This window comes from Heptranchias perlo, chromosome 10, assembly GCF_035084215.1.
Source record: "Heptranchias perlo isolate sHepPer1 chromosome 10, sHepPer1.hap1, whole genome shotgun sequence".
NCBI lineage: Eukaryota > Metazoa > Chordata > Chondrichthyes > Hexanchiformes > Hexanchidae > Heptranchias > Heptranchias perlo.
In genome coordinates, this window is record NC_090334.1 from 14,194,849 (window position 1) to 14,216,073 (window position 21,225).

The 21,225-nt window shown below is 49.1% G+C and overlaps 1 protein-coding gene across 1 annotated transcript in view; it reads left to right on the forward strand.

The window, feature by feature from the left end:
* LOC137326294 (sushi domain-containing protein 6-like) overlaps positions 1-16,865 on the forward strand; it is a 47,369-nt gene extending 30,504 nt beyond the window's left edge. Inside the window, 5 exon segments of the mRNA XM_067991245.1 lie at positions 5,670-5,864; positions 7,401-7,539; positions 9,102-9,147; positions 9,149-9,527; positions 12,438-16,865. Coding sequence (XP_067847346.1) covers positions 5,670-5,864; positions 7,401-7,539; positions 9,102-9,147; positions 9,149-9,527; positions 12,438-12,463 — 785 coding nt within the window. The 3' untranslated portion in view covers positions 12,464-16,865.
* Positions 16,866-21,225: the final 4,360 nt, after the last annotated feature.

Below are 21,225 nucleotides of genomic sequence, written 5' to 3' on the forward strand. Positions count from 1 at the left end.
GTATACACCCAGTGGTGTAATAGCTCCTCTATTGTTCCTTAATTCTAACTAAATAGTTTCTGTCTTTGACCCCTCAACTACATCATCCCTTTCCAGTGCTCTATTAGTTTCAACCGCCCCTTCTTTCTCTCCTTCCCTATCTTTCCTGAATACTTTGTAGCCAGAAATATAAAAAACACAATCCTCCCCTTCTTTGAGCCAGGTCTCTCTTATTGCCACTAATCATAGTCCCATGTGCAATTTGAGCCTGCAGCTCACCAATCTTATTTACCATGCTACGTGAATTTACGCACATGCACTCCAATCCCATCTTAGACTGCCTCGCATTTGCCCCTGTCTGATCCCTCCTATATAAATGCTAGTTCTGCTTTGTTGTTCCTACCGTTATGTAAGTGCAGGCTGGCGTTCCCATGAGCAGGCAGATTTGAGTGCCTCGCTTCTCGTAGTCCCCTCCCCCACTGACAGATTCCACACTCTGCTGAGGAAGTGATGGCCCCTTTAAGTCTTGTGGGGGAGGGGGGCAGGGGAGGGAACAAAGATCTTGTGTTGACCCTTTTTTTTGTTTCTCCACTGGGCCTTTCCGGGTTGAATCCTGGCTCCCTGGGGTTTGGCTCCAGGGGGAGGTCTTTTATCGGAGGATTCGGCCTATTTTCCCCACAGCGACTGCCTGCCCACGGGGAGCTTTCCCTTTCACTCGGTAACACTGAGGAACCTCTCTATGTTGAACATTAATGTGCGTGACTGACCTGCAACTGGGATCTTTGATTGGAGTCATTGTTTTTTTTGTTTATCTCTCCGGGAAGAGAGAATCTGGGTTAAGTAGTGTAAGTGATCACATTCTCTGTTCTCTGTTGGTACAAAGGTCTGATTATCCTCGCATGGTACAGTAATCGAGCAATCTCAATTATGTCAAGACGAAGCCTTTTGTACACTGATCAGGTGATTCCCTAGGGAGTTGCCATGTCACAAAATTAACAAAACCACAGTTATACTTTTACTAAACTCTCGTTCAACTTATTGAAGGCACTGCCTTGCTCTTCTGGTCTGTGTCTCTGTCTGTCTGTCTCTTGCTTTCCCTCTGCAACACGTTCCGATGTGTGCCTGTGTTTTTTTTTCCAGTTACATTGTGGAGTTTTACTCTGAGTCAGAAGATTGTAGGGTTCAAGCCTCACTCCAGAGACTTGAGCACCGAATCTAGGCCGACACCCCAGTGAAGTACTGAGGGAGTGCTGCACTGTTGGAGGTGCCATCTTTTGGATGAAACGTTAAACCGAGGCCCCACCTGCTCTTTCAGGTGGACGTAGGCCCTGGGGCCGAATGGCCTACTCCTGTTCCTATCTCTCTTATGGTAAAAGATACCACGGCACTATTTGAAAAAGAGCAGGGGAGTTCTCCCTGGTGTTCTGGCCAATATTTATCCCACAACCAACATCATTATTACATTGCTGTTTGTGGGACCTTGCTCTGTGTGGAAATTGTCTTGACGCGTTTCCTACATTACAACAGTATCTTCACTTCAAAAGAACTTAATTGGTTGTAAAGCGCTTTGGCTCTGAGGCCTCACTCTCTCATTTGTATCTCTCCTCTGTGTGTGTGTGTGTGTGTGTGTGTGTGTGTGTCGCTCTCTCTCTCACTCTTTCTGTCGTGCATCCTCTGTCTTTCTCCTCTGTCTTTCACTCCCTTTGTGTGTCCTGTTCTCTCTCTCTCTAGCTCACTCTTTCTGTCTTGTGCTCTTTCCTCTGCTGTGTGTGTCTCTTTCTTTATGCATATATCTCTATCGTGTGTGTGTGTGTGTGTGTGTGTGTATCTCTATCTGTCTCATGCTCTCTCCTCTGTCTGTCTCTCTGTGTGTGTATCCTGTCTCTCCCTTTGTGTCTGTCTGCCTTTTTCTCCCCTCTGTCTTTCTCTTGCTCTGCCTCTCCCCCATTCTCTCTTCTCCCTCTATCTCTTGCTGTGCCTCTCCCCCATTCTCTCTTCTCCCTCTATCTCGTGCGAAGTGAGGGTGAGCTCAGCTTGTACCCTGCCCATGGACTGTGTGCTGCTATTGTTTGTCTGATCTGATCATTTCCTCTAACAATGGACAGTCCGTTGAGGGCAGTGTCATATTCTGGACAGGACTGTGGCAGCTGTCCAGCTAAGCTATCAGTGGTATTGTTAACCCTTTTGGCACTGAACTAGTTTGTAATTGAAAAGAAAGACTTGCATTTCTATAGCGCCTTTCACGGCCTCAGGACGTCCCAAAGTCCTTTACAGCCAGTGAAGTATTTTTGAAGTGTAGTCACTGTTGTAATGTAGGGAAACCCGTCAGCCAACTTGAGCACAGCAAGGTCCCACAAACAGCTTTTATATGGAGAGTGGGCGGACGGGGACTCTGTTTAATGTCCCATCTGAAAGCCGGCACCTCCGACAGTGCAGCACTCCCTCAGTACTGCACTGGGAGTGTTGGCCTAGATTTTGTGCTTAAGTCTCTGGAGTGGAACGTGAGCCCATGACCTTGTGACTCAGGAGAGAGGGCTGCCAACTGCGTCACAGCTGACACTTGAAAAGATGGATTTGATTTTGAGTGCTTGTTGACTGGTCAAGTGGCTATCTACGATGGTAATCATGGGATGGAGATGTGTGCATGGGGAGGAGGGTTAACAAGAACCTATAGAGTAAGAGCCTTCAGGAGAGCAGGGGAGCAACGAGGGAGGGGGTATGGAACTCTGAAGTATTGCCCGCACTGAATGTGTTCCTGCCTCCTTTGAAGTCACAATGAACACGGTGATACTGCCACCACCGTCCAGGTAGGGTGAAAATGAAGGACTATTCTGTGTGTGCATGTGGACAGAATGAATCCTGAGGAGGATTGGGAAAGTGGAGTTGGGCAATCTGTCTCCTCTGTCTCCTCTGGTTACCAACCTTCCTGTCAGTGAAAATGGTTTCTCCCCATCTACTCTTCAAAACCCCTCATAATTTTGAACACCTCTATTAAATCTCCCCTTAACCTTCTCTGTTCTAAGGAGAACAATCCCAGCTTCTCTGGGATTGTTCTCCTTAGAACAAGGGTTTGGACAACCCTTGTGATGGTGTGAGACCACGAGGGATGCTTGCTCATCTACGGCGATGTTTCTGCTGGGTTGAAACTCAATCATAGAATGATACAGCTCAGAAGGAGGCCATTCAGCCCATTGTGTCTGTGCCGGCTCTTCGAAAGAGCTATCCATTTAGTCCCACTACCCTGCTTTTTCCCCTAGCCCTGCACGTTTTTTTTTCAAGTATACATCTAATTCCCTTTTGAAAGTTACTATTAACATGCTCCCACCACCCTTTCAGGCAGTGCATTCCAGATCACCATAACTCACTGCATAAAGAAATTTATCCTCATCTCCCTTCTGGTTCTTTTGCCAATTACCTTAAATCTGTCTCCTCTGGTTACCAACCTTCCTGTCAGTGAAAATGGTTTCTCCCCATCTACTCTTCAAAACCCCTCATAATTTTGAACACCTCTATTAAATCTCCCCTTAACCTTCTCTGTTCTAAGGAGAACAATCCCAGCTTCTCTAGCTATAATACTAAAGATAAATATGTGTCACCATAACCATCTGATCATTTGCTACTTCCACTTCATTCTGGCTAACCTGCTCCGGGTCCATGTCATCCCACTGAGACTGACAGTGTGAGGGAGCTGGATTAACATCAGTAAAGATACAGTCAGTAACACAGGGTGCTGGGGGAGAGGGGTTACTGAGTGACAGTGTGAGGGAGCTGGATTAACATCAGTAGAGATACAGTCAGTAACACAGGGTCCTGGGGGGAGGGGTTACTGAGTGACAGTGTGAGGGAGCTGGATTAACATCAGTAGAGATACAGTCAATAAGTGGTGCTTTGTGCAATGTCCTGACCATTCCCGCTGGGAGCTATCTGCACCATTAATCGTGGTGTTGCTCAATTGCTGACCTCGTTATTTACTGACGTTAGCCTGTGGCTGAGGTGTGGTTTTGCCCAACTCCTAATGAAAACCAGCAGAATGACAATCTGTTTTAATAATTCATAGCACCAGAATGAGTCTCTTGGCCGTTGCTATGGAGAACATTTTGCCCAGTTACTAACTGCAGTAAGAAAGAAAGAACTTGCATTTATATTGAGCCTTTCATGACCTCGGGATGTCCCAAATTGGCTGTAAAGCGCTTGAGTACTTTTGAAGTGTAGTCACTGTTGTAATGTAGGAAATGCAATGTGATAATGACCAGTTAATCCATTTTAGTGATCTTGGTTGAGGGACTGGCCAGGACACCGGGGAGAACTCCCCTGCTCAAAAGCAAAATACTGCGGATGCTGCAAATCTGAAATAAAAACAGAAAATGCAGGAAAAGCTCAGCAAGTGAGGCAGCATCTGTGGAGAGAGAAACAGGGTTAACGTTTCAGGTCGATGACCTTTCGTCAGAACCAGTCCCGACCTAAAATGGCAATCGGGGTCCTATTTACGTCACCCAATTCCCATATTAAAAGGGGCCAATCGCCTGGAACAGGCGAGCACTTTGGACGCCCGGTGGTAGGACCCCTTTCAAAATGGCGCCGGCCGCATCGCCGTTGTTAATGTAACTTTGTAACTTCCTGCTCCCATCCAACTTAATGTGCCTCCTAATTAGTTGACGGACCATTTAGGAGCTTCATGAGGTCCTGCAATATGTCCAGTCCAAGTGCAGTTGTCTTTTCTTTAGTCAACTATGTGGCCATCATAAGAAGGGTTGTTAGCCCTGGGGAATGGATCACCTTCCGTTTCAGGCACCCAGTGTCCGTGTCAGACGCTCCCAGATTTAAAATGGGTAGATGCATGAAAAAGTTCTCTCTCAACTAGATTGATTCCTGGAATGAGAGGGTTGTCCTGTGAGGAGAGAAAGAAGGAGTTTAGGAGAATGAGAAGTGACCTCATTGAAATGGCCATTAATTATGTGACTGAGCCCATCTAAATATATTTCCTTATGGGCCGTTGGAGCCAGCCGGCAGAGAAGAATTTCAACTTGTTCTGAGCTGAACTCCTCTGAGGTGAAAGGTCAGCATCTAATCCACTGCACCACTCTGTTCCTACAGACGTGTGACTGCCAACATCAACAACTTGCATTTATATAGCGCCTTTAACGTAGTAAAAATTCCAAGGCGCTTTAGAGGAACGTAATCAGACACAATTTGACTCTGAGCCACTTAAGGAAATATTAGGACAGGTGATCAATAGCTTGGTCAAAGAGGTAGGTTTTAAGGAGCGTCATAAAGGAGGGGAGAGAGGCGGAGAGGTTTGGGGAGGGAATTCCAGAGCTTAGGGCCCAGGCAGCTAAAGGCACGGCCGCCAATGGTGGGGCGAAGGAAATCAGGGATTCACAAGAGGCCAGAATTGGAGGGGCGCAGAGATCTCGGAGGGTTGTAGGGCTGGAGGAGGTTACGGAGATAGGGAGGGGCGAGGTTCATGGAGGGATTTGAACACGAGGATGAGAATTTTAAAATCAAGGCATTGCCAAACTGAAACTCAATGTAGATCAGCGAGCACAGGGGTGATTGGAGAACAGGACCTGGTGCGAGTTAGGATACAGGCAGCAGAGCAGCTCTGTACCTCATGTTTGAATTTTAAAGCGTGGTTAGTAAATCGGCCATTTCCGAACGTTCACTGATTTCTGTCCTTTCATTGTCTACAGACTGCCGGCAACCGTTGCAACCGGAGAATGGCGGCTTCACGTGCCACCCCTCGCGCTGCGATGTCTTTGTGGCCAGCACGGTCATCGAGTACTTCTGCCATGAGGGCTACACGCTGAAGGGAGACTACAAGTACCTAACCTGTGAGAACGGAGAGTGGCAGCCCGCGATGGAGGTCAGCTGCAGGCTGAACCCAGGTCAGTGCTGGGGTCACTCGCTGGAACCTGGGAAGAACTTGCATTGACATGGCGTCTTTCACAATCAAGTGCTTTATAGCCAATGAAGTACTTTTGAAGTGTAGTCACTGGTGTAATGTAGGAAACGGGCAGCCAATTTGCGCACAGCAAGATCCCACAAACAGCAATGTGATAATGACCAGGTAATCTGTTTTTTTTTAGTGATGTTGATTGATGGATAAATATTGGCCAGGACACCACCATGGTGGGCTGATCTCGAATTCCCTTCCAAAACCTCTGCATCTCGCTGCCTTCAGCAGCCTCCTGAAAACATATACCTTCAACCGTGCCCTCAATCTCCCTCTCTTATTCTCTTTCCCCACCCACCCACCCACCCACCCCCAATCCCTAAACCAATTCCTTCACTCCCAACTCGCTGTCTTCTCAGACCGTTTTTTTTTCCGCACGAGGTGCACCTTATGAATGGAAATTGCTGGTTCTCCAGCGTCACCGTCCGTGGGCCTGGGGAAACGGAAATGTCCCTGAATCTGCCGACATGCTGAGGGTTAGTGTCTGAATCCCAGTCACCAGCAGCTTCAACTCATTGGCCTATAAATTCGGACGCTAACTAGCCTACTAAGCCCTCAATATGGCGGGCAGCGAGTGTGCGCACATTTCCGTCTGGAAGGCCCCCGCCCGCCATTTTGGGAAAGGTGTTTTAGGGAAGCAGGCATTGGGCCCTTTACATATGCACTTAAGGGGCCCAATGCCTGTTTGGTTTGCTCCGACTGCAAGATTGGTTTGACCTGAGACAGCTGGTGACAGCGGTCTCGGGGAAACCGGGCCTAGAGATCACCTGCTACCTACAAGGTAAGTTTTTGACATGAGCCGTACCTGAATGTGGAGCCCGGAGGAGGAGGAGTTGTCCTCCTGACCCCAAGTTTAAACCCCCCCCCCCCCCCACGGTTGCTACTACTCCCAACCCCCGTCCCGAATCTGGGCTCCAACCCACGGACCCACTTACCTGTGACCCAATCTTGCACCCTGCCCCCTCACATCCTCAAATATGGGCACACCCAATGTCTAGACCTTTGCTTTTAATGGGATCTGTAAACAATTTTACAACACCAAGTTATAGTCCAGCAATTTTATTTTAAATTCACAAGCTTTCGGAGGCTTCCTCCTTCGTCAGGTACATTTACCTGACGAAGGAGGAAGCCTCCGAAAGCTTGTGAATTTAAAATAAAATTGCTGGACTATAACTTGGTGTTGTAAAATTGTTTACAATTGTCAACCCCAGTCCATCACCGGCATCTCCACATCATGACTTTAATGGGATCAGTCTACTTGGAAATGTATTGTGGGGTTCTTAATATTCATATCAGCCTCTGCCAATAGAAGAGATGAGGGAGTGTGAGATATGTGGAGACCCCTTCAGCCTTATTTACTAGCGAGTACCTCAGATTATTAGACACACTGCATTGTTGGTTCCTGGCATGGATGTGATTTACAGGTGTTGAAAAGCTGTGCTCATTCTGTTTAACCTCCTCCGTTTAGATAAAGATACAGAGCCAAGTATTGGAGTTCCAACACTTTCCATAGTTGCATCCACTGCCAGCTCTGTCGCCCTGATCCTCCTCCTGGTAGTTTTATTTGTTTTACTGCAACCAAAACTGAAATCATTTCACCACAACAGGTGAGTAAAGAGCAGTCAGAGGGGGAGGGAGAGGGTGGGACGCTGGGGGAGGGGGGAGGGAGGAGGGAGGAGGGAGAGGGTTGTACGCTGGGGGAGGGGGGAGGGAGAGGGTGGGATACTGGGGGAGGGAGATGGGGGGACGCTGGGGGAGGGGGGAGTGAGAGCGTGGGACGCTGGGGGAGTGAGAGCGTGGGACGCTGGGGGAGTGAGAGCGTGGGACGCTGGGGGAGTGAGAGCGTGGGACGCTGGGGGAGGGGGGGGCGGGAGGAGGGAGAGCGTGGGACGCTGGGGGAAAGGGGGCGGGAGGAGGGAGAGCGCGGGACGAGGGGGGAGGGAGAGGGCGGGACGAGGGGGGAGGGAGAGGGCGGGACGAGGGGGGAGGGAGGGGGCGGGACGAGGGGGGAGGGAGGGGGCGGTACGAGGGGGGAGGGAGGGGGCGGGACGAGGGGGGAGGGAGGGGGCGGGACGAGGGGGGAGGGAGGGGGCGGGACGAGGGGGGAGGGAGAGGGCGGGACGAGGGGGGGAGGGAGAGGGCGGGACGAGGGGGGGAGGGAGAGGGCGGGACGAGGGGGGAGGGAGAGGGCGGGACGAGGGGGGAGGGAGGAGGCGGGACGAGGGGGGAGGGAGGAGGCGGGACGAGGGGGGAGGGAGGAGGCGGGACGAGGGGGGAGGGAGGAGGCAGTGGGTTGGACGCTGGGGGAGGGAGAGGGTGGGAGTGGGGGAGAGGGGGAGGGAGTGGGGGTGGGGGAAGGGGTCGAGAAGGAGGGAGGGTGGGGAGGGCGGGACGCTGGGGGAGGGGGAGCGTGGGATGCTGGGGGAGTGATTTGGGGGGAGGGTGAAGAAATGTTGGACATCATAAAGAGTGGCTACTGGGGGAGGGGGACATGAGCTTCCCGCCCCCCCCCCCCCCCCCCCCCCTTAGTCAGGTATCAGCCCAGCCAGCCAAAAAGTGAGTGTGAACGCACCAAATTAAAGGGGCAATTTTCCTAAAAGCCCCATGACAATGCCAGAAGGAAAGAGTACAAGGTGCTGTGCATTTGGGGCAGGGTCATAAGGGCTAATTCATCAATCCTGCTTCCCAGTTGGGAGATTCCCACTCCATGGGAGAGCAGGATAGAGGCGGGGCTACAACACTGGGAGCATGGGATTGGTCAATTTACTCCAGTGTACGATCTGGCTCTCCATCAGATGCGGCATGAACCCTGGGCTATTAGTGATCCTGTGTGTTTGGGGGTTCGTTGCTGTTACTGTTCCGACACAAACCCGGCTAGACAAAGCCACATTTAAATTTGTGTTTAGTGTTTACGCGGCTGTTGAGGCTGGGGGTCAATTGAAAATGTCAAAATTGAGATTGATGGATTTTTGTTGGGTAAGGGTATTAAGGGTTACAGAACCAAGGTGGGTAGATGGAGTTAAGATACAGATCAGCCTTGATCTAATTGAATGGTGGAACAGGCTTGAGGGGCTGAATGGCCTGTTCCTGATCCTCAAGGTTTCCTGAGGTCTAGGTCAATGTGAAAGTCCTACTTGGCTCAACCGTGTGTGTGCCTCTGTGTCCCCAGGCGAGATCAGGGTGTGTCGGGGGATCAAGTGTCCATCGTGGTGGACGGGGGTCCCCGTCTCGCTGCCTTCCTATGAAGAAGCCGTGTACGGCAGTTCGGGGGCCGCCATCCCGCCTTCCGGATCCCGGGTACAGATCGTCTTGGCGGAGGGGCCCGGCCCAGGAGGGGAGGCTCCGCGGGAGGGCACTGGCTGCGGCAGAGGTACCGACGACAGCCCGGGCAGCCCCGGGGACGGTGAAGCCCACGGCGGCAGCAGCAGCAGCAGCCGCTCAGAGACTGTTCTGGTTCATCAGCCCGCCTTCTCCTCGCCCGCCCACCCCCGCCGATCCGCGCTCAGGCTGTCACGGTCTTCGGACACTCAAGACTCTGAGAGCAGTGACGTGCAGAGTCTTCTGTCGCTCGCCTCCCCTTTGGGATCTGCTGACGGTAAGTTGACGCCTCCGACAGGGCTTTCTGTTTTTGTTTTGCAGGACTTTGACTGAAGAAGCGGAGGTTGAACAGGAAGTGCTGGGTGGGATGAGTTTGCGTAACAACTAGCATTTATACAGCACCTTAACTGTAGTAAAACGTCCCAAGGCGCTTCACAGGAGCGATTATCAAACAAAATTTGACACCGAGCCACATAAGGAGATATTGGGACAGGTGACCAAAATCTTGGTCAAAGAGAGAGGTTTTAAGGAGCGTCTTAAAGGAGGAGAGAGAGGTGGAGAGGTTTAGGGAGGGAATTCCAGAGATTAGGTCCTAGACAGCTGGAAGCACGGCCGCCAATGGTGGAGCGATGACAATCGGAGATGCGCAGGAGGCCAGAATTGGAGGAGTGCAGAGACCTCGGAGGGTTGTAGGACTGGAGGAGGTTACAGAGATAGGGAGGGGGTGAGGCCATGGAGGGATTTGAAAACAAGGATGAGAATTTTAAAATTGAGGCATTGGCGGAGCGGAAGCCAATGTAGGTCAGCGAGCACAGGGAAGATGAGTGAACGGGAATTGATGTGAGTTATGATACGGGCTGCAAAGTTTTGGATGAGCTCAAGATGCCCTCCTTTTACTGAACTACACTGATCTCATTTTCACCACTTTTTTTAGTCGCCTTTCACTGCTCTCATCAAGATCAGGGAGGCGTTTTTTATCAACCCAGCATTGCTTTCATCTATTGGGCAAAGCTCACTGTCCCATCAAACACTCCCAGGACAGGTACAACACGGTTTAGATACACAGTAAAGCTTCCTCTACACTGTGCCACCAAACACTCCCAGGACAGGTACAGCACAATTTAGATACGGAGTAAAGCTCCCTCTACATTGTCCCACCAAACACTCCCAGGTTAGTTAAATAGCTTAGGTTCTCCACAAATTCTGGTCAGGTCTAGGATGAGTTGGATGCAGAGTAAAGTTCCCTTCACATTGCCTCTAATCCTCAAACCCAAACTCCGAAGAGCGCCCATACTGGACCAGGTTGACAATTCCCCTTCCCCACAGGGCCACCCTTGAACCTCTCTGAAGCTCATGCTTAGAGTCGAATTAATCTGGCCTGTGGATGAGCATCCAATAGGATTCTTTAACAGCCAGCAGTGGAGACCAGACTTCCATCCAGTCACTCTCCGCTGGATTGTTATCCAGATGCCAAAGGTGAAACGGCAGTGCACAGCTCACTGGGCCACCCAGTCCCCCCAGTGTTTTTCTTCCAACAATAATGAAATGCTTTGCAAATCATTTAAGACCCTCGACCCAAACTACTAATAAAGAAGTTGAGGGAGTACTTTTACATTCCTTGCCATTGAGGGGCAGTTTGCCTGAGTTCACACAATATGTTCCACTGCTGAAATCCATCAGATTGGGGGCCATGTACAGGGTTGAGTCAGCATTGACTCTTTGGGCTGATTTTATTGGCAATCTTATTGATATTTGGAATGCCGTTGTGTTGGGGCTCACTTTCATAGCCCTTTGTTCGTCCTTCCCCAAGTATCACACACCACACTCAGTTGCTACACAGGATGCGAGTGCTGGGCTTGTCTCCTACCTCCTGCTTGTGTGTGATTTTTAAAAAAAAATTTCCCCCGCCCCCCCCCCTCTCTGGATGCCACACATCTCGTCTGGTGCCCGTGTGAATACAGCCTTACCTCTTAAAGGCATTGGTTGTCCTTGTAACACATGCTCAGTGCAGCCCTTTTTGGTGATATCCATGTCAGCTGGAGTGCAGTGAGGCCTGGCATTCATTCATTCATTCATTCTCTCTCTCTCTCTCTCTCTCCTTCAGTGGGCCCATGATTGTTGAGCACTAACCAACTTACAACACAGAGATCTGTTTCATGCATTTCTCTCTCCTTCACTTAATCTCCACTTTAGATGGAAGCTAAAAATAATAGAAGACCCAATTTCTTTGTCTTTCTTGCTCACTTACTCTGTCTCTCTTTCTCTGTATCTCTCTCTGTCCATCTCTTTCATTTTATATCACTCTCTCTCCTTGCCTCTTGTCTCTGTCTCCCTGTCTCTCTCACTCCCGGCCTTTCTCTCCCAGTCCCTCACTATATCACTCTCCTTGTATCTTTCTCTCCTTTTCTCTGTTGTCTGTGTGTGTGTGTGTGTGTGTGTGTCTCTCTCTCTCTCTCTTTTTCTCTTTCTCTCTCTCTCTCTCCATCACTTTTGTGTATACAAATGTCTCTAATATTTGTAGGCCTGTTTCTCGACATTTGCCAAAACCTCTCTATAGCAGTAGTTTCACATCCCAGCGGGTCAAAGGCAGGGCTACGACATCGCAATAGACAATTATAACAACGCAGCCCAGATTCCCCAAACCAGTGCTCCCTATGCACGAGACTCACCGCTGGAAGGGCGGGAATGCAGAATTACTCGTTACTACAACAATTACTTGCATTTATATAGCGCCTTTTAATGTAGCAAAATTTCCTAAGGCGCTTCACAGGAGCGTAAACAGACAAAAGTTGACATGAGCCACATAAGGAGATATTAGGACAAGTGACCAAAATCTTGGTCAAAGAGGTAGGTTCAATAAGGAGGGTCTTAAAGGAGGAGAGAGAGGTGGAGGGGTTTAGGGAGGGAATTCCAGATCTTCGGGCGTAAACAGCTGAAGGCACGGCCGTCAATGTTGGGGTGAAGAAAATGGGGGCTGGACGAGAGGCCAGAATTGGAGGAGTGCAGAGATCTCGGAGGGTCGTAGGGCTGGAGGAGGTTACAGAGATAGGGAGGGATGAGACCACCTCTCCACCCCTATGAGGCGGGGGAGACTGTTCTGTCAGTGTGCCATTAGAAGGTTGTGAACAACTAGTTCGACCTTTGATCTGTTTATTCTTAACATGAACCCTGTTCCCTTTTGTTTCAGATATTCCTTTGCTCAAGGATGCGTAAGGTCGTCGGTGTGGGGGTGACCTGCTCAGCTTCCTCCTCCTTCTCCTCCTCCTCCTCCTCCTCTTCAGCACTCGACTTTCTGTCTCCGATTGACCGACTCTGCATTGAACCCTTCAGCAGGAGCTGCAGCATGGAAGCCCGGTACGGGAGTGACTCACAGGGACACGGTACTGTCCACACTCTGCGCTGAGCACATTCCAGCTATGGAGAGGCTGCCTTCATATTGGGATAATTCTGGAAATGGTGACCCTCTAGTGCAGGATTTAGACTAGTCATTGGGTGGTGGGTTTCACGAGTCAAATAGCTTGACCTGTGCATTTTTTAAAACGCATTTTCCCGCCTCTGGTTCGATCCTTAGTGCTATCCCTACTTCCTCCTCCTCCTCCTCCTCGCACCAGGCACTAGCGCGCCCTGCGACCTCTTACCAGCCCCCTTCCCCGCACCAGACAGACGTCAAGCCCTTGAGCTAACGAGCCAACTCTGAACATTGGTCGAGGTTAAAGTTCAGCATCGCAACGCAAGATCCCAGCACTGGAGCTGAACCCCTCAGCGGTTTAATGTCTCATCCGAAAGACGGCACCTCCGACAGTGCAGCACTCCCTCAGTTCTACACTGGGAGTGTCAGCCGGGATTTTGTGCTCAAATCTCTGGAGTGGGACTTGAACCCATGACCTTCTGACTCTGAGGCGAGAGGACTACCCACTGAGCCACGGCTGACACAAAAAGGGAGGTCGTTGTGTACTGAGGGGCCGATTTGCCCTTTTCACACAACTCCGAGACCTCAGGATCTTCCCAGGGTTTGGTGGGGGGGGTGGTGGGGGGCACTGCAGGATGAGACGGGGGAGGCATTTATTGGTGAGGCACTTGCACCACTCTGATGGGGTAGATCAGGCAAGAACAGATTGGTGAAACACATCTCACCTGCAATGGAAGACAATCGGAGATGGGTCCTTCAGTGGCCGACCTGCGGAGAAAGCGGCTCAGGCCTCCCCGCAAACCGCTCTCGGCCCCGATAAACCAGCTCAGGCCTCCCCGCAAACTGCTCTCGGCCCCGATAAACCAGCTCAGGCCTCCCCGCAGATCGCTCTTGGCCCCGATGAACCAGCTCAGGCCTCCCCGCAGATCGCTCTTGGCCCGGATGAACCAGCTCAGGCCTCCCCGCGGACCGCTCTCGGCCCTGTTAAACCAGCTCAGGCCTCCCCGCAGACCGCTCTCGGCCCTGATAAACCAGCTCAGGCCTCCCCGCGGACCGCTCTCGGCCCTGATAAACTAGCTCTAGCATTTTAGCAGGCAGCCTATCAGTCAAAAGCAGCGCTTCCCCTGAACTACACATCTGTGGCCGAGAAATTCAAGTGTGACTGATGAGGTGGTGGAAGAGGGTAGGTTCTTTAACACTAAAGAAATCTAGCACTTTTCACAACCTCAGGATGTCCCAAAGTGCTTTTTTTGAGGTCCAGTCACTGTTGTAATGTAGGAAACGCAGCAGCCAATTTGCGCACAGCAAGATCCCACAAACAGCAATGAGATTATGACCAGATAATCTGTTTTTAGTGAAGTTGGTTGAGGGATAAATATGGGCCAGGACACCGGGGAGAACTCCTCTGATCTTCGAAATAACTGCATGGGATCTTTTACGTCCACCTGAGAGAGCAGATGGGGCCTCGATTTAACGTCTCATCCAAAAGACAGCACCTCCGACAGTGCAGCACTCCCTCAGCACTGCAGTGGAGCGTCAGCCTAGATTGTGTGCTCAAATCTCTGGAGTGGGACTTGAACCAATGACCTTCTGACTCTGAGGCGAGAGGGCTACCCACCGAGCCACGGCTGACACTTAAAGGGAGGTCGTTGTGCACCCCCACACTCTCTCTCCACTACCAGTATGGCCTCCCAGATACATTGCAGCAGATCAACAAGCACCCCTGATCCTGTAAGATTACGTAAGGAGATAGCATAGGCATGAAGACTGGGACCTCTGTGTCTAAAATCCCCCGCCCCCCCCCCACCAATGCCCTTCGCGTCATGCCGAGAGACTGCAGTCCTCCATAGCTGGAATACCAAATCCCGGTGGGAATTCTCATTCGCCTGGCTTCAGCCTTCGTGCAGTTTATATAAAAAATGGAAGTGGAAATATATATATTTTTTCTTTTTGCTTTGCTGGCGTGAATGGTGTACGTGTGTGTTTCTCTTGGATTGGCCTCCGCTTTAGTTGAAGGGCCAGGAAAAGTGGGATTCCAGGGCAAGGGTCCAACAGTAAGTCGGGGGGGAGGAGATGCATGGATTTGTTTCCAAAAAAAACCCAAGACTCGCCCGAATTAAAGCAACAACAACATACATTTATACAGCACCTTTAACATAGTGAAACATCGCAAGGAGCTTCACAGGACCGCGATTGACACTGAGCCACGTAAGAAGATATTAGGACAGATGACCAAAAGCTTGGTCAAAGAAGTAGGTTTTAAGGAGTGTCTTAAAGGAGGAGAGAGAGAGGTAGAGAGGTTTAAGGACGGAATTCCAGAGCTTAGGGCCTAGGCAGCTGAAGGCCAGAATTGGAGGAGCGCAGAGATCTCGGAGGGTTGTAGGGCTGGAGGAGGTTACAGAGATGGGGAGGAGCGAGGCCACGGAGGGATTTGAAAACAAGGATCAGAATTTTAAAATCGAGGTGTTGCACAGTGATTTAAAAACCCAAGTGGACCAGGGTCCGGAGAACTTGGAACGTGCCCACCTCAAGCACTAGGATGCGGTAATCCCATGTTCACTGGTGATACCGTAACACCACACACACACACACACACACTATTGGTGATCCAGTAATCACGGTATCCTGAAGGCTCAGCGATTAGCAGAGAAGGCCCCATGTTCACTCCTTGGCCGGTGCTGGGTCAGCGCGGGATGTTGGGATGGCAAGGGAAGATTGCAGGTGGGGGTCTCTGATGGCTGTCCGCTGACCGTCTGCCAGAGTGCGCAGGGGCCTCGGGAGGGGGAACATATCGGGCTCTGCCAAGATGCCCCTGCAGTCGAATAGCCTGCTGGCGCTTGCTGTAAAGCATCCTGCAAATGGGTCAGTGACCCTCTATGTCGAAGGTTGCCGCTAATCTGTCAACTCCTTTAGTATGACTTCGAAGTCAGGAGGCTGAACGTACGAAAAATGACGGGCAGGAAAAGACCCACTAGTCCAGCCAGCCTGTCCCACACAACTGCGATGCCTTGTGCATCACAATATATAAACTCCCCACCCCACCTGAACACCATGTGATCTCCTGAGAGAGGCAAAAAACCAGATTAAAAACTCTAGGCCAATTAGGGGGGGAAAGATGCGGAAACTGCCTCTTCGACCTCCTTAGCCTGATGCTGCGCAGGAGTGGAGCCCCATCGCAGTGTCGAACGATAATGCTCAGGTGTGCCCTTTGACCTTCTGGGCCCATTATGAACTGCAGCAGAGTATTATTTGTAATGTTTTTTAGGTGAGGGTGGTGATATGGATACTCCCCACCTGCACTCCAAAACTAGCCAGGACCTGGACTCTGTGTGCGGGTGTCTGTGTGACTCTCCGTTGACTCCCAGAGAAATTACATAGAATTTTACAGCATAGAAACAGGCCATTCGGCCCAACGGGTCCATGCTGGTGTTTATGCTCCAAATGAGTCTCCTCCCACCTTATTTCATCTAACCCCATCAGCATATCCTTCTATTCCTTTCTCCCTCACCTACTTCCCCTTAAATGCATCTATGCTGTTTGCCTGAACCGCTCCCATGTGTTTAGCGAGTTCCACATTCTCACCACTCTCTCTTGGGGGGGATCAGTGAGCCTACACCTGCTGCCGGCTGACAATCAGACTCTGCAGCTACCAGTCTCGAACCGGCAGCACGGTATAACCGGAGACTAACTTCCAAAAGGAGCCCTGGTGTTCTACTTTCCTAGCCCTGCCGTCTGAGAGGCTTTGCGTGTGCCCGTGCCAAGGTGTTGCGTGAATGTGTTCCAAGTCTCGCTCTTGGATTAACCAGTGCTCTTTTCTAACAGCTTCTCGGGGTCTTGGCTGTAGTGGGGAGGTGTGCATTGTTCATTAAATTTTACCATTTTTTTTTGTTGTAAATAAATAAATTCTCCAACGTTTCCTAAATGAGGAACGGGATGCTGTTGTACAGCGATCCCGCGGTTGATGCAGAGGCAAGAGCACGGTTTCTTGTGACCTGACTGTTAGTGTAATGGAATGGAGCTGTGGAATGTGTCGGAGGTCACTCAACCTGTGCATCTTTGGTTTTTGCTTTAAAGTTTCTTTGGAATCCTGTATATTGCAATGGGTGTGAAGATAGTATTTTAATATTTGTACAAAGTTAATTTAAGTTTAATTGTACTATGTATATAACTGCATTTCTAAATAAATTTACTCTTTAAGTGAAATAATTTGCATTTCAATCACGCTTTTCATGACCTCAGGTTGTCCCAAAGCATTTTACAACCAATGTATTACTTTTGAAGCGTAGTCACTGTTGTAATATAGGAAAAGCAGCAGCCAATTTGTGTACAGCAAATCATCTGTTTTAGTGTTATTGGTTGAGGGATGAATATTGACCAAGACACTGGGGAGAACTCCCAGCTCTTCTTGAATTATCTCATGGGATCTTTTATATCCACCTGAGTTTAATGTCTCATCCGAAAGTCGGTGCCTCTGATCGTGCAACACTTTCTCAGTGCTGCACTGAGGAAATCAGCCTGGATTATGTGCTCAAGGGTCTTGAGCAGGACTCGAACCCACGACCTTCTGACCCAAAGGTGAGAATGCTACCCACTAAGCCACGGCTAACACCATGTACACTAGGTTCCATTAGGGGGATGTCAGTGGGTAATGGTAAGGAACGGTTGATTCATTATTATCCCTTCCCTAACTCAGAAGCATGTGGCCAGTCAAAGCATCTCTAGCACAGCCCTTGCTTAGCACATCCTGGAAATCGAACCTGGGATCATCCTGGTCTTGTGTGCCTCAGTACCGCACTAGGCAGGATATGTAACCTACTGATGCATCGGGGGGTGGGGTGGGGGCAGCCGTTTGCGATCTGGGGTGTGTTGCTACAGAGTGTGTTCCTACAGGGAGAGGGTGTGCACTCCACATCAGGCAAAAGGAAACTCAATCTTCGGTTTGGAGTCTCTCAATCATGGTGATGGGATTCTGTGGTCAGATACCTCAATGACCAAAAACAAAATGGCATAACTGGTCCAACAGGAGGGAGTTCTCTCTGAACTGTTGCCTGATTTTTACAAAATTCTTCAGTGTCATTTTTTCCTTCAATTTACCCCCCCACAGTTTTCTTCTAACTTTTCCCATCATCGTTACCTTAAGTTTTTTGGGCTTTACTCTTTACTTCATCGTTCTCTCGCCTTCCTCTTTAAAAGTTCATTTTCTCAGAGTAGGCCTCATTGGTTAATTTTCTCAATCTTCTTTTCCCCTGAAACTTCTATTCAGAGCCTATTTTGACTCTCCCTTCCCTCTCTCTCTCTCTCTCTCCTCCCCCTGGGTTTATATAGGATGTTGTCATCCTGGAAATCGAGCCTGGGATCATCCTGGTCTTGTATCTCAGTATCTCTAATATTGCTCTAATTGAGTATTATAGGATATTGTCTTACATCCTTTACTCTAATATAAGTTCGAGCAGTAGGGAAACACTGAAATTGTCTGGTTAATACACTTTATTAAATCATGTCAATGAGATAATAAAACATAATCCCTTATGACAACTTGCATTTATATAGCACAGTTAATGTAGTAAAACGTCCCGAGGCGCTTCAAAGGAATCTTATCAAACATGAGCTATGGGTACCAATAATATTTGCATACCCCACGAGATAGCATCTTTGCTCCTCCGAAAGAGTAGATTGAAGAGTTCCCTTTTTATTTTACTCTGAGCTTTAGAATGTTGTATTCTTGTATGCTTCATTAGGGAGGGCAAGTGTGTGCATCAGATATCATCACTAACTTCCCGTGTGTGTTCTGTTGACACAGTTGTTGTTACCCTTTCTTATGTCCGCTTTTGATGTCTTATCGCTTCCAATCTTTATTGCAAAGGAACCTTGTTCCCTTATCTACACTGGCAATCAAAATTCTTTCTTCACAATCCCCCCGCCCCCCCCCCCACTTCTGTGATATAAGCCCGTCTTGTTCAGCTGTGTGTGTGTGTGTGTGTGTGTCTTTCTCTTGTGTGTTTCAACCTCGCTCAGTATTGATGTGGAGATGCCGGTGATGGACTGGGGTTGACAATTGTAAACAATTTTACAACACCAAGTTATAGTCCAGCAATTTTATTTTAAATTCACAAGCTTTCGGAGGCTTCCTCCTTCGTCAGGTGAACGATGTGAAAATGAAATCCTCGAAATGAAATCGCAAATGAAATAGCTCAGTATTCGTTAATTCTATATAACGACTGAGCTTATTCTATTTGATAATCTATACGTGTCTATCCTTACAATGCCTTCGGCTCTGAAGTTCTGTTCATCCTTCTCCAATGTTATCAGTGTCATTCTGATCAAAAGATAGGGGAGTTGAGTTTCAGCGTGTTTCTGCCGACAATATCAGTATAATCCTAGGTGGAATCGGCCAAACCACCGCAAAAGATCGGGGGAATTTTAAACGCAAGTGAGTTATGCCCAGAATCACGTGGGCTCGTGTTTTCCGCGACCCTTTTCGCTGGTTCGAGATTCGATTCGCCTGAATCGGGTCCCGCCCACAAAAGTGGTCAGGCCCCCGTGTCGAAATTGGGAGATTCCGCCAATTGCGCTGGTTCGGGAAGGCTCTTCAAATTGCACTCATTCTCTTAGACCCACAGGCACAAGTAGGCATGTTTAACCGATTAATGTACACCAATGAAACTATTAAATGGTTCAGTGTAGGTTTTTTTAAAGTCATTTTCAGGGATCCCTTCTTTGTGGTGGGTGGGTGTGTGGGGGGAGACAGATGGCTATTCCTCACTCGCCTCCCTCCCAAATAACATGCCTACTTTGTTGAGCAAGTCAAGTGAAAATCATCTAAATTCACTTACAGAAGGAAGTGAGTTCAAATGATGATCAAGGCCAGGGCCTCTGAGGAATGAGTCCAAGGACATTGGGTTTCATCTTGTCCACTGCTAGTCTCTTTCCCTTGGAGATTGATGACATAAAGCACAGCCCATAACTTAAAAACTGACCACACCACTGAGAGTTGGGATTATTAGTTTTACTTCACTACATCATTTATATTGAACCAGGTGATGTGATGCGGCTGCAAATTAGTTACATCCTGTGTGTGTGTGTCTCTCTCTCTCTTTAATTTATCAATACTTTCCTCTTGTTCCTCCTAGTCTTACGTTTTCTTCATCCTGCTTCAAGACTGATTGATTCCCAGATCTCAAATATTCTGAACACCTGACCTAACAGCACTGTGGGAGCACCATCACCGCACAGACTGCAGCAGTTCATGAGGAAGGTTCACACCACCTTCTCAAGGGTGACCGGGGATGGCCAATAAATGCTGGCTTTGCTAGTGATTTCCACATCCTGAGAGTGATTTTTTTATTTAAAAACTCCTTATCTCCTTTGGTCTTCCCTTCCTTATTCCAACTTGCAGGCCTGGTGTCACTGAATTAGTACTACGGTATATTCCCATTTTCTCTCCAACCTTGATGGTGTGCTGCACAATGGGGCCGGTCTTATTGACTTATTTAATAAAAACAACACACAATTTTCACACCAGCAGCTTGGCTATAAATGTGGGGGGGGGGGGGGGGGGGGGCTTGAAAAGTGGCTGAATCCAAACACTGCTTAGAAATGAGGCTTATTGTCTGAGGCGACACCTTCTGGCTTCCTGCAGCGCGAGTGACCAAAAAAAGACCAAATCCCCTTTTGTCTCTTCTTTTGTAAATGAAGCTACCAAGAGGGCCCCCCACAGTGCGCCACGCTCCCTCTCCTTTTCTCTGTGTTAGAGACCCTGCTGAACTCTTGTATTTGAAGGACTGTGCCACAGCTGCAGTCTCCACTCCCCACCCCCCCCCGGAACACGCTGATTACACGCTCCTCTTTCAAAGCTATGCTTCCTGCATTGGTGCCCTGTGCAGTTCTTAAACTGAAGACTCCAGAGAATGGAAGAGACACTGCAGCCCTTCCTTTTGAAGAACTGGCTTGATCTGAACAGATATCCCAGAGCGTAGCTGCCTCTGCCCAGTCAATGCTGATTTTTTTTTTAGTCCATTCTCAGGATATGGGCATCGCTGGCAAGGCAAGTGTTAAGGCCCATCCCTAGTTACCCTGAGGAGCTTGTTAGGCCACTTCAGTGGGCAATTAAGAGTCACCATGTTAGTGTGGGACTGGAATCATATTTTGTGTTTCCTTCTGTAAAGGGCATTAATGAACTACTGAGTTTTTATGACACCCTGACAGCTTTTACTAATAAATGCTTTTTATTTCCAGATTTTTTAGAAATGAATTCTAATTCTCAAACTGCTATGCTGGGATTTGAACTTACTCTGGATTACTAGTTCAGGCCTCTGGAGTACTAGTCCAGTATTACAACCATCATGCTACCATACCCTGGTCTTTGCATCCAATATCAATTTGGAGGCTTTATATAGAATTTCTACCCTCCCACCACACCCCTCTGTATGGTTTTAACTCCTCGCACAGATAGTTTCATAGCTGCCAGACACTCCCTGTTAGTTCACCTAAGTGGCTCCTGTTTACATGCAGGATCTTCCTTGACATGCAGCAGGCCCAACTGTGGAAGGTATAGCTTGGCAGGCAA